The 12,365-nt window shown below is 48.5% G+C and overlaps 6 protein-coding genes across 6 annotated transcripts; 3 read left to right on the forward strand and 3 right to left on the reverse strand.

Annotated features, from left to right (window-relative positions):
- Positions 1-211: 211 nt before the first annotated feature.
- Positions 212-744, reverse strand: ACHE_70066A (uncharacterized protein; the record flags this gene model as incomplete). The annotated part of the gene is made up of 2 exons (XM_043282358.1): positions 212-616; positions 670-744. The coding sequence occupies 2 exons, from the start codon at positions 742-744 to the stop codon at positions 212-214; spliced, it is 480 nt and encodes a 159-aa protein (XP_043139745.1).
- Positions 745-4,284: 3,540 nt separating this feature from the next.
- Positions 4,285-6,124, reverse strand: ACHE_70067A (uncharacterized protein; the record flags this gene model as incomplete). The annotated part of the gene is made up of 3 exons (XM_043282359.1): positions 4,285-5,624; positions 5,674-5,743; positions 5,792-6,124. The coding sequence occupies 3 exons, from the start codon at positions 6,122-6,124 to the stop codon at positions 4,285-4,287; spliced, it is 1,743 nt and encodes a 580-aa protein (XP_043139746.1).
- A 782-nt stretch (positions 6,125-6,906) lies between these two features.
- On the forward strand, positions 6,907-7,492 carry ACHE_70068S (RNA recognition motif domain-containing protein; the record flags this gene model as incomplete). The annotated part of the gene is made up of 5 exons (XM_043282360.1): positions 6,907-6,926; positions 6,979-7,051; positions 7,116-7,222; positions 7,285-7,412; positions 7,476-7,492. 5 exons carry the CDS (start codon positions 6,907-6,909, stop codon positions 7,490-7,492), a joined length of 345 nt encoding a protein of 114 aa, XP_043139747.1.
- A 209-nt stretch (positions 7,493-7,701) lies between these two features.
- Positions 7,702-8,938, reverse strand: ACHE_70069A (gamma-glutamylcyclotransferase; the record flags this gene model as incomplete). Its single annotated transcript, XM_043282361.1, has 7 exons — positions 7,702-8,229; positions 8,276-8,360; positions 8,410-8,416; positions 8,482-8,535; positions 8,611-8,642; positions 8,729-8,816; positions 8,893-8,938. 7 exons carry the CDS (start codon positions 8,936-8,938, stop codon positions 7,702-7,704), a joined length of 840 nt encoding a protein of 279 aa, XP_043139748.1.
- Positions 8,939-9,290: 352 nt separating this feature from the next.
- On the forward strand, positions 9,291-10,352 carry ACHE_70070S (putative short-chain dehydrogenase/reductase family protein; the record flags this gene model as incomplete). The annotated part of the gene is made up of 2 exons (XM_043282362.1): positions 9,291-10,171; positions 10,226-10,352. 2 exons carry the CDS (start codon positions 9,291-9,293, stop codon positions 10,350-10,352), a joined length of 1,008 nt encoding a protein of 335 aa, XP_043139749.1.
- A 531-nt stretch (positions 10,353-10,883) lies between these two features.
- On the forward strand, positions 10,884-12,014 carry ACHE_70071S (uncharacterized protein; the record flags this gene model as incomplete). The annotated part of the gene is made up of 4 exons (XM_043282363.1): positions 10,884-10,896; positions 10,965-10,990; positions 11,073-11,934; positions 11,992-12,014. The coding sequence occupies 4 exons, from the start codon at positions 10,884-10,886 to the stop codon at positions 12,012-12,014; spliced, it is 924 nt and encodes a 307-aa protein (XP_043139750.1).
- Between the last annotated feature and the right edge of the window lie 351 nt (positions 12,015-12,365).

The following is a 12,365-nucleotide window of genomic DNA, read 5'->3' on the forward strand; positions in this document are numbered from 1 at the left end:
CCAAGCTAAGTGCGGAAGAAAGAAGTGTCAGGAGAATATCGATTTGCAGCAGCAGGTGAAAAACTCAACTTGAGACAAGCTGTCTATATACCCAATTGAACATTTTGCATCAGAACAACATCACGAAGCATGAAAACCTCTAGTAAACGCCTGTATCCCCTGAACACGAATGCTATCTTGTCCCGTGAATATCATGTGACCCTACCCTTCATCAACTTCGTCGACTGTCCACGGTCCGCTCCCTGACCTTGCTCTTTACCACCGCATCAGCTCTCTGCTGAGCTATTTGCTGCCTTTGCTCCTTTTCATCCATACACCCAAGCGAGAACTCCATCTCTCTTAACGCAGGTCGAGTGCGGTGGTCCAATCCGACCGGCGTTAGGAAACGTTCCAACGGGTCTTCGAGGCACATCCCCTGCTGCGATTCGAAGAGCTTGAGGCTTGTGAGTGATGAGTCTGATGTCGACACACTAGTGGCAGCGAGGTGAATGTCACGGATGGGGTCTTGCGGATGCCGATGTTCGAGACCTCTGAGGTGGGATTGTGAGTAGAATTGATGGATTTGTTCGTCTTTGATGACTTTCTCGGCCCATGAGACTGTTCTGGTGTTGAGCTCCTGCCAATTGGAGTTAGATATGCTATGTTCCAGCAAAGATTGAATCAGCATACCCGTTGCAGGAGCTGGCCATATTGTTCCAGGCTGGACTCGGTCAAACGATGCGTACTGCCTCTGGCTGGCTTCATTTTGAGAGGTGCCCTCGAGGAGTCGTCTATTCAATCGATCTGCGAAAAGTCAACAAGCTGGAAACGCAAGACGTCGACGTTGCTTTTACATGAATCTGGCAACACAGAAGGGAATATTCAGACTCGAACTGCACACACGACATAAAACAAAACTGAAAGGATCCCGGCAACGAGGTGTCAATGCCTTTGTCCAGTCAGATACGCCCTTTATATGGGAGGGACGACCGAGAACACGGAAAGGAAGGCCCGACCAGCTCAGTCGCGCTGGTTTCAAAACCACATCTGACAGGCATGATTACCGCAAGGCATACTTTTCAAGCATACATTTCACCGTATACTGGCCAGTGCATGGAGTAGATGACCTCGACTCCAGTATTTCACTACTATTCTCGTCATCATACTTTCTCCCCCGGACCAGGAACATGGACTGCCACGCGGTTGACTGGGGATCCTCAGCCATCATTTGCTCTTGACTATCCAATCAGCTCGAGTCCCGTACCGTTCTAGTCAAGATCAGCAGGGCACGAGGGATCCATGCTGCAGGTCTGAAACGATCTTTCATGTCGAGAGCAGTGCGCAGTCATTACGTGCAGAGACCAAGTTGTTATCAGTGTGCTCGTGTTGATTCTTCACTTCAGTTCGTTAAGATCTCCGATTATAGCCGTAGCTCCGTGGACACAGCCTGATCAGCGTGGGCTTAGGATGTCGTGCTTGTCTACTCTCTACAAGTAGGTAGGACAGAATAACGACAGTGCCAAGACTGATATCACCGAACAAACACGTTCTTGATTGACACCTGTCGATCCATTAATTTCCGCCATATGAACTATAATGCACTTCCTAGTTAACTAAAGACATAAGGACACGGTAGTCCAATCCTTCATCCGGTACTCCGCAGGTAAACTATGCACAGAACCTTCGGTACATAGATGATCGACACGACTCCCTCGTACCGCCAAACAAGGCTGGAACAAGACTCGACACCTGTCGTATACCACACAAACCACCAAACCGCCCAGCCGCCCAGCCGGGCGCCAATCCCTGCTGCCAAAACTGCAAATTAGGGACCAGAGATAGCCGACGTGCCCCAGTTAATGGTCATGTGTCGGCTGAACGGCCCTGTGCGTTAATTGAAGTGTCTGCAGGAAGATGCAGAGAAAAGGGGCATGCATAGTGCGCCGCAGAGGTGTCCTGCCGACTAATTCCACGCAGCCTTCTGACTTTTTCTCTTTGTTTGAATAATAATAATAATGACAATCACATTACAGGGTCAGGATTTGAAGATGAGCCTCCTGTCGCCTTCCTGATCAGGCTACGTGCAGGTTACATACCTGCTAAATATGGCTTTTCAATGTAAATCGTCAGCTGATCGACCACTCATTTACTAGTACTGCTGGAGTTCATACTTGTAGTATCCCATACAGAGGACTCGGTTCATACTCCGTAATCGACGGGGCTCGAGTCGCATTCTGATCTAAGACCCCCACGTGTTATTCGGTCGATGCATGCAGGTTCTGAGTCATTTCTTTCCCCTGTAGGATTTTAAGGTACTGCACGTACAAACTCTGCCCTACTACGATATGCACATAAGATATGGCTTCGTATAAGCTACACAATATGCTGATCCGGTGGCTTGTTACGTGGTTTCTCTAAGATGTAATCGGGATATGGAAACCGAAAAAAGGTTTGGGAGAATCCATATGGTCTTTCGAGAGAAACCAGGCTATCATGCACTTGAAAGTATTCCGCAATCATTTGTTTCAGCCACCCGTGCAACAGGCTAGTGTTAAAATGGGCCACAAGAGGAAGAAAAGAGCAATGCACCGTCTGCTCATGCAAATCAGTTGTCTTTGTCAATTTCTTGCCTTTCTGCGCCCAGTATAACGTGTTTCTATCATGCACAGTCATTCCCAACATACCCTTTCTGGAAAAGCCTCATTATGTCTAGACATGGCATTGGTTGGATGCCAAGGATCTCAATACATAATTACTTCTACCATGATCGGTTTCCGATCCGTCCATGATCGCCATCCATGTACGAATGTATTGCATTCAGCTGTCGTTTCCCTCTTCTTAACTCTGCCTTCTTGCCGCAGGGACGCAAAATTTCAGGAACACTTGTTCCTGAGGCTCTGTCTGGTAATTCCGTCACTCTCTTCAATCTACCTCTGTTATGGGCCCTTATGTGAAGAAAGTCCTTAACATGTTCTCTCAATCGGGTCGGGACTATCATAGTCCTTTGTGGGAGGCCACATGCGATTGCTTTCCGGCGTCTTAAGCAGAATTCCTGGTAATATGACCAGGGCTCCCAGTACAGCAAGTTGATATTAATAATGAACCACAGGAGCAAGAAGAGAAAGGGGCGATGCACCAGAATAATACTTGCCTTCGTCAACTTTTGCTTTTCTGCGCCCTATGTAACCTGATTCTATCACAGCCCTGTCTTCCTAGGCATTCTGGAAAGGCCTTGATACTTGTGCGAATGTGTAATATCAGTGTAAACATCGAAAATTCCTAGAGAACAGCTGGGCCGTAATTGTTCCTCAAGGTACAGCTTGAAAAGTCATAGTTTGTAGGCTTCTTACTTTATTCATTATCATCTTCAAGCCGGATGCTTGGTCCCACTGTACCTCCGTGTGCGAAATCATCCCGTCCAGTTCTAACAACCCAGTACTTAAAATATGGAGAAATAACAGAGCTGGGCCTCTCACTAACTTGGACGTCTTTTGCACATGGCCACAACATCTAAGGCGATTGGTGTGTCACGGTCTGCCTTTGTGACAGTGCACCGGAACTTAGATCGCCAAGTTTTTCCGCTGTCTTCTAGTAGAGGTCTCGGGATTATCGCGATCCTCTCGAAACGCCAAGGTGCTATTGCTTCCCAGTATCTGGGTAAACTTTTCAAGTGTTTCACTCAGTGTGCCTAGGCCCTCTTTGTTGCCGAAGAGCACTGTCTCGCTATTGCTGGATTTCGCGGTTTGCATGAATCAGTGTACGAACCAAACCATGCATTGTTTCTATCGGTGTCTGAGACAGTAGGGCCTTATTATTGCACCTGTCCACTGGGAGGGTTGGTATAAAATGCGCTGGTAGTAACGAATAGGTTGGCTTACAACCATTTTGAACACTTGGTTCTTTTCTCTGTGGATAGAGATGCTCTGTATGTAGCTGTGATACCAGCTTGTGAGCAGTAAAATCATCTGTGATGCTTCAATACTGGTTATGGATGTAAATGTTGATGTGGTAAGTGAGCGAAGACAGGGAGGTGAAGTACGAATCGTCCCAAATGTATCTGGGGAGTCCATTCACTATCATTGATGGCGTAAGGCGTGTACTAAGTCAAGATGGAATATGGAGTAGTCCTGGCATCTATGATGTACTTGCAGATGTTCTCGGTGAATGAACAGTCTCTAATCAGGAAAACTATATTAGACTAATATCGCTGCATCAAAACATAACACATAAATGATTATCTCCAACTCCAATCGTCCCAAACTGCGGTACCTCATTCAGAAATATGCATTTGCAGGCCTAAATAAATCAATACAGTTTGTTCTGTCGCCAACAAAACCCGGTCGATGTCCCGAATGCTGCAGCCCCCATGCCAACAGCAAACATTATGGGCTGTGAGAACCCGTTCCATGTGTCGTATTTAGAATTATTTGAGGCCTGCACGCCTTCGTTGATGTTGTGCGGTTGACAATGCGTGCAGGCGGCCAAGAAATTATTGCTTGAACTGTGGTTGGTAATTCCAGAAGGCAAAGACAGATTCCAACCATCATCGATGCTATCTGGAAGTGGCGTCGAACCGTCTTGGATGGGAACGAAGTAGCTCTGGTTGCTTGGTATTCGTGAAAGATCTCCATGTGCTGGGTCTTTGTCGTCCAAAACAATTGAGTCGTATACCGCATCAAAATCCTTCATAATCACATCTTCATTTTTGCCGTACGCCGTCTCTCTGGAACAGATGCTAACTATGCTGTTGAATTCAGCGTCTAGGTCTATCTCGTCGGAGCCTGCACTGTCGACATTCCTTTTTGGGTGTGGGTTCTGGTGTGGAGCGATGGCCCGGTTGCAATTTTGACTCATTGAGCAATAATTTGAGAAGCACACTTGCTTTGGAGTAAGTTCCAGCTCATGGTGATCTATATCGCGGCTCGTTTGTCGTTCTGGAGTGTATGTACCTGGTTTTGGGTGTCCGTGTGATGGAGTATCACGCTCCGTGCTGGACGAAGCAGGAGAGGAGAGCGGTTTTTGGATAGAAGCAATGGCATTGGATAACTTTGCCTTCTTAGGGCTTCTGGGCTCGTCGTCCACCTCGTCTGGCTGGTGCCTCCGCTTCAAGTGATCACAGGCCTCTGGCTCTTTGTTTGCCCTAGATCTATTCCGTACTTGCTGGCGTATCACCAAGATTAACTTCAGCTCATCGAGATCCCAGTATCTTCTGTTTGCTTTCTCTTCGTCGCTAATGTGTTGGTGATTCAAGTCGACGCATAGGATGCCTTTTGTGCAATTTTTAGATGAGGCCCGTCGTTCATGTTCCCTACGATCGCTTTCATACCAGGTGTACGGCGTAGCGCTGCGTGATAGCTTTGGACTGAGGTCTGCAGGTCTCATGGTACAGCTGCCATGAGCTTCCGTAGCCATAGCAGCGGGTTCGGGTTGATCTGGGTCTTGCGCGGAAGGATATACCGTCTCATCAATGACATCGTGTTCGTCAGGATAGTCGTTAGAGAAGTACTGAGGGATCTGTGCTTGTGAGTCGTGTTCTCTCCGCGCAGCTCCGTTAGTTTCGCCCTGTTGCTCTACTAGCAGTCCGTTCGGGTTCGATCGTGATCTTCTCGACAGGAAATTCATCTCTGAGAAAGTAAGGTCGGGTACTAGACAGTTGTAGATTAGGCAGTAAATCCAGAGATAAGGAAGTCTTACACTCGCGAGATTTGATAGGCGATGACGTCCGTCCTTTGCCAAATATCCCCATTTTCGGACGAGAAGCGAGCTATAACAGAGTCAGTAGCAGCCTCAAGGTTTGATAATCTGCACATACAGTCAACCGTATCTGAGACACGTTGGGCGCATGGAAATCACGATTGAGGGTATGTCTCCGGCTCTGTTTGGCTGTCTTCTTCTGTTTCTTCGAGCGCTCTGAATCCACGCGATGGTCATGCCCCTTGTACTCGTAACGATCATCTCTGGTCTTGCGTCGAGGCTTGCGCTCATATCTATGCGTCTCTTGTTTAGGGTTGGCGATTTCGCTCAAAGGAGTTCTCTGGTGTAAAGACACGGAAGATTGTTGCTGTGTTCGAAAGGAACGACGGAATATCTGCGCTCCGTGGCCTTCACTCAGGCGCGCAAATGGACTGCGTGGGGAGAAGAGCATGTTGTCTGTTTGTCCGTCTTGTAAGCAAGAGCTATTGGTATGATATGCTGGTAGGGTGAATACTTGTTCCATTGACTATGCGAGTCGAGCGTCCTTCTTCGACGTCTTGCAACCATTTTCGGATGAAAGAAGAGCTGTCTTGGTTCATTGGATCGCGATATTTGTGAGTTCAACGAGGGAAATATATAGTAATTCAATAGAAGAGGGTTGAACGAGTGTGCTTGATAGATGGTTGTCGAATGGTTAATGGGGGAGGTGCGCTGGAAGGCAGCTGCCTGTATACTAACGGCAGGCATCCTCAATAGTGCTTAATAGGTCACGATGATGTTTTGGGTGGTATTTAGTATAATTCAGTGAGGGCAATCGCTTATCCGCCTCGGGAGATAGTCAAACATTCACCTGGAGTCTACTTTACTCTGAAATTACCCACGAATACCGATGAATGTCACTAATCAGGACTGTTATAGACGGGGCATGGAGGGGTAATCATGATTATTATATGAAAGTGAACAACATCCAATAAATATGTCCAATACAAGTCAAATACAAGTCCAAGTTGATTGCTATACAATAAAACACGATAATTGGAAGAAAATCACCAGAATCTGACCGTCACACATTTCTGTCCAATTGGGACATCCTGGTTTTTCGTATCATTTCATTTCTTTTTTTTTTTCCCTCCCCTCCTCTTTCTTTCTTCCTCTCACCACCCACTTTCAACTTTCTCCATCCACCTTCAACATACTCTCTCCTCAATAATCACCATTCTCTACACAACAAAAATGGCCAAACTTTTCGTCGGGTCTGCATATCCAGTCTCGACTCTCTGAAAATTCCAAACTGACACACAATAGCGGCCTGTCCTGGCACACCACGGACGAATCCCTCCGCGCGGGTTTCGAGCAATTTGGTGTCGTCGAAGACGCTGTCAGTGTCCCCATCATTTTACTCCTCGTGTTCGTGCTTACCTTATTTTACTAACTATCTGTAGATTGTCGTCAAGGACCGTGACTCCGGCCGCAGCCGTGGATTCGGTTTCGTCCGTTTCGCTTCTGAGCAGGAGGCGGACATCGCGCAGCAGAACTTGAACAACCAAGAGTACGTTATTATAATATTTTATTTGAGTGAGTGTGGGATCTGGAGGATATTAACGTTCATAGGTTCGACGGTCGTACCATTCGTGTCGACAAGGCGGCCGAGAGGGCTCCCCGCGGCAACGGAGGTGGTTACAACGGTCGTGGCGGTTACAACAGCCGTGGAGGTGAAGGAGATTACTCTGGCGGATACGGTGCGTTTTATTTTACTTTGCTGGAAAATTCTTGTTCATTGAGCAGGTGCTGACAATTCCCAGGCGGAGGTTACTACTAAACGATGCTATGAAAGTGTTGCAAACACGGTCTCGCTGGGCGCTTAAAAGGAACGCGGAACAGAATCAGATGGATATGGCAACGAAATTTGTTATTAATGACTGGATCGCGCTTGTATATCTCTTTGAGGTAATATAATGATATGAATTGTCATGCTCTCATTCAGCGTAGATTCTGCTTCGTATGTATAGCGTCCAGGTGTCAGCCAAATCACTCGGTCCTGGGGAAGTCTTCATGCGCCTCAGCATCAGAGATAGAAAGCGACCTCGTCAGATCCTTCTCGGCTTCTTCCTCGTCAGCCTTTGCCGCCTCCTTCTCAATTGCCTTCACACGGCCCACCAAATCCGTCACATGCACGTCTGCGCTCCCCAGTCCCAGTCCATCCAGTGCCTTCTCAAGCAAATACAAGTACTCCGCATTTCTCCCACTCTGTCCGCAACTGCCACTGATCACCTCCGCGACATCCTGTGGCTCGCGACGAGCCGGCTCACGCAGGAACTGCGGGTTAGTGGGCAAACCGATATACACCATACAAGTGATTGGTGTAGTCGGTGTATCAGCCTTAGATGTAGTGGCGGTCGGTGTCGGATAAAAGGGCGTGTAGTGGACTGTGTAGCCATCTATCTCACGGTCGTCGAGGTAATCATGGACCTCTTCAGCGTGAGACGCTGGGATGTGGTATGCTGCGCCCCAGACGGCGGCTTTGGATAATGAAGAAGGGACTTCGAGGTGTGCGAGCTGTTTACGTTGGTATCTACTTCTTGGATTTGAGTTGGGGGCTTACCGGGTCGTCTAGTGTTTCCCAGAATTCTCGTTCAATCACGGTTACAACCCGCCCGGGGTTTTCTGTGGTTCCGCGATGGTCCGTACTGTTTTCGTCTTAGCATTGATTGATGGACAATGTAAGTATTCAAGCACCGCATACCTAGCCTAGTAAGGACAAAGCGTAATCAGCATCCACCAATTAACTACTTTGAACCAAAGATGAACCAACCTGCCAGAAGCGTCGCACGTAGCCGCTGATATACCCCGGCACTCTCTGGTCTGCTCAACATCAGCAATCTAGCCTCCAATTCAAGGAGACCATGCCGTTCCATGTTGAGATAGAGTACAACATACCATAGTGCGGTGGTGGCTTCCAGATCAAACTCCTGTAACATTTCTCAGTATACCTTGTCCATATGGTATTTATTCATGAGCTCGGGACATTTCGCTCTTATGTATATGTGCCACTTACCCATAACCAAATACCCAAAGATCTCCATTTGGAAAGTAATTTCGCCATGTCCGGCCTTCTATTGTCGTATGCTTCTCCTCTATTTCAGCTGCCATGGTCAACTATCTCAAGTAAAACTGGACCTCCTCAGTAATTGAGTGTATGACCTTGAGTCAAGCACTTACTTAGCTCAAAGAGGAATGATCGTGATGGTTGACAGCCGAGATCCATTGGGCACGCCTCTTGTTTGCATTGTTTGTTCCCGTGTCATCGTACATCGTCAGCGCTGTTTGTCTTGCGCAATCTTTGATTCCTCTTGATCATTCGAATATGGCATCTATTCTTCATTAGCCTTGTAAGTATTGATCTATTATTAGGGAGTATAGAGGAGGCGGCGAGGTTAACCTATATCAGATCATACGAATACGGCCCATCCAAACTTTGCATCATAGGCAATTATCTTGACGGAAATATACAAACACGATTTTATCCAGAGATTGACTTTTGGCATCATCAAATTTCCCGAGTGAATGTGTTCCTGGCAAAACGAATGCTCGGTTTACTCTCTACATTCATCTCAATCATGACAGGCCTGTTCCGCCTTCTCCGGTCACAATATAGTCCCCCAAAGGATCCCACAGATGTATCCTTTGCCAGAAAGACAATCCTTTTGACGGGTGCTACTTCCGGTCTTGGATATGAAGCAGCCATTAAATTCCTCAATCAAGGCGTGGAAACTTTGATCATCGGGTGTCGCAATGTGCAACGCGGCGATGCAGTCAAGACGGAACTTGAGAAGCGCACAAACAGACCAGACGTGATTCGAATCTGGGAGCTCGAGATGAGCAGCTTCCAGAGTATCAAGAGTTTTGCGGACCGTGTCGACACGGAACTGAGTCAGTTGGATGTCGCTGTGCTGAATGCCGGGCTGTGGAATCGGGATTATACAGTCTCTCCCGAGGGATGGGAGGAGACCTTGCAGGTCAATACGCTGTCTACTGCGCTGTTGGCAATTCTGCTGCTTCCCAAGCTGCGTGATAGCTCGAGTATATCGCACCCGGCGCATTTGACGGTTGTGTCTAGTCAGCTGTTTTGCCGGGTTCGTCCTACGCATCTCCGGACAGACGGCAGTCTTCTAGAGCATGTGAACGACCGAAGCAATTTCTCCGGGCCCATGCAATACGCCATCTCCAAACTTCTTCTAGAATACATGTTGAAGAGAGCTGCGGATCGAGTGCGACATGAGAACGGGACTCTTCCAGTGATAGTCAACACCGTGAGTCCGGGCTTCTGCGCATCGTCTCTAGGACGCCAATACAACCGGTTCCACGAACAATCAATGATATGGCTCGAGTTCAAGCTGTTTGCTCGAACGAGCGAACAAGGCAGCCGATCGTTGGTCAGTGCGACATACCAGGGTGCGGAATCGCATGGACGATGTTGGCGCAGTGATGGTTATCTCGAGTATGTTTGTCTTCTTTATATTTTGTCGAGCTAATGCAAGCTAACGCATCGCAGTGAATCGAACGCGTTGACGACCGGGATGGAGGGGTGGCAATTCCAGGAGAAGGCGTGGAGAGAGATATTACAGGTTCTGGTTGAACAAGCAGGAGAAGTAGAGGAAATTGTTGGAGAGCCCAATTGATACCCAATGTGTGTAGATAGTAGCTAGAGTGGTACCCTATATAGTTGTTCCGAATGCAGGGGTTGTATACCGAGTAAAGAACCTCCGCTCCGCCCATGAACCGGTGGGCCGTACAAAGTCACTGGGTCTCACTATGTGATACTTTATATCTTCTCTCTTCTGTCTATATAAAACACTGCGTACACTTCATACACCATGTCAATCTCAGCCAGCTCGCACAGTTAAATAAAAAGCGACCTCTTCTCTTGGCAGCAGCTACTTGCCCCACGGCTCCGCTCCGACGACGAACGAACAAACGCTCTTTCTTCTCTCTCTCCTGAACGAACTCCTTACGGCCTTGTTTCTGTTTTGTGTGCTTTTGGCACGAATATCTCAAGACTTGTCCTCTTCTGCTTGGTTACTTCTTTGTTCTCTTTTCCTAGGGGCTGCTTCTATTCAACTTCCGTCGTCTTGTCGCCGCACCGTTACGTCAAACTTAAAAGAAACGATCTTAAGCCGGCGTCATGGCATACAACAAATCTTATAACCCCGATGCGCTCCCGGCGTAAGTGAAATCAACTCGAATTCCGACTGACAGGGAAAATGGGGTGAATTGCTGACTGGGATTGGGAGTTTACAGACACGCAGAACCGGAGCAGGTACGTCCCTCATCCCACGCTTACCGGAGTTTGTATAGCAAGAACCGCGCGACTGATCGCTGGACTTGAAACGAGATTACAGGTCGCCCAGATGATTGGTGCTATGCAAACAGGGCCATCGCATCCAGCTCAGCCAAAAGCCGCTCGCCCAGTCATACCACACTCCTCTTCTAGCGGTGTTCCCCCGCGAGTCCCGGTCTCGTCAGCATCGTCACATTCCCTGCATCCAGCACACAACGGGCGCCCACCAGTCAGCGCACCTCCGAGCCAATACCGTCCCTCACACACTCTCCATCCCTCTCCCCCGCCGCAAAACTACGGCTTCGGACCACCACCAGCGCACCCGGTTCGGAATCGCCCCCCACCGGTGTCGCGTCCACCACAATCGCCGCATCCCCCTCCCTTGTCCGTCACCAGTGATGACCCGCAGCAGCTGTTTCCACTGTTCCGGGCGGCCAATGTCTCCCACTCGGGCGCGCTGACGGAGCTGGAGCTGGGCTCCGCTCTGGTCAATGGCGACTACACCTCATTTCATCCAAAGACTGTCAAGATGATGATCCGCATGTTCGACCGGAATGGCAGCGGAACCATCTCGTTCGACGAGTTTGTGTCATTGTGGCGGTATCTAGCGGCATGGCGGGAGCTGTTCGACCGGTTCGACGAAGATCGCAGCGGGCGCATCAGTTTGCAGGAGTTTGAGAAGTCGCTGGTCGCATTTGGGTATCGGTTGAGTCAACCATTCGTGACGGTTTTGTTTACGACATTCGAGAGCAAGGGCCGGCAGAGGAATGCATCTGCGATGATGGGTCCAGCTAAGCTGGGCATGAGTTTTGATCTGTTCGTCCAGGCATGCATTAGCTTGCGTCGGATGACGGATGTGTTCAAGCGGTATGACGATGATCGGGACGGTTATATAACGGTCAGCTTCGAAGAGTTTTTGACAGGTGAGTTGATTTTGCATTTACTAATTCCGGAAACCGACTTACTGATCGAGCATCTAGAAATCATACAACTACAAGACTAGGGTTGGGTTGAGCACGGAAGTTTTTTCTCTTTATTCCCAGTTTTTTATACCCCTAACTCATCCATAGAAATTGATTACGGCATTCCTGTGTAGCAATGTCCGCGTACCCGTATGCAAATGTCTGCAACCACTGCATTGTTGCACACGTATCACAACGCCCAAGCGCATGATGAAGACCACCCGGCGTCAGCAGAAATCTAATTCCGACAAAACAGAATGTCTACTTTCAGCCACGCGCAATCAGGTTGAAACAGCGCCAGCAACATGGCATCCCACTCGGCGCTTCTCCTGGCGATCACGCGTTATTAGTGCAGTAGACGATCCTGGCGGTAGACGATGCGAGGCCAAGAT

Source organism: Aspergillus chevalieri, chromosome 7 (assembly GCF_016861735.1).
Source record: "Aspergillus chevalieri M1 DNA, chromosome 7, nearly complete sequence".
In the NCBI taxonomy this organism is placed as follows: domain Eukaryota; kingdom Fungi; phylum Ascomycota; class Eurotiomycetes; order Eurotiales; family Aspergillaceae; genus Aspergillus; species Aspergillus chevalieri.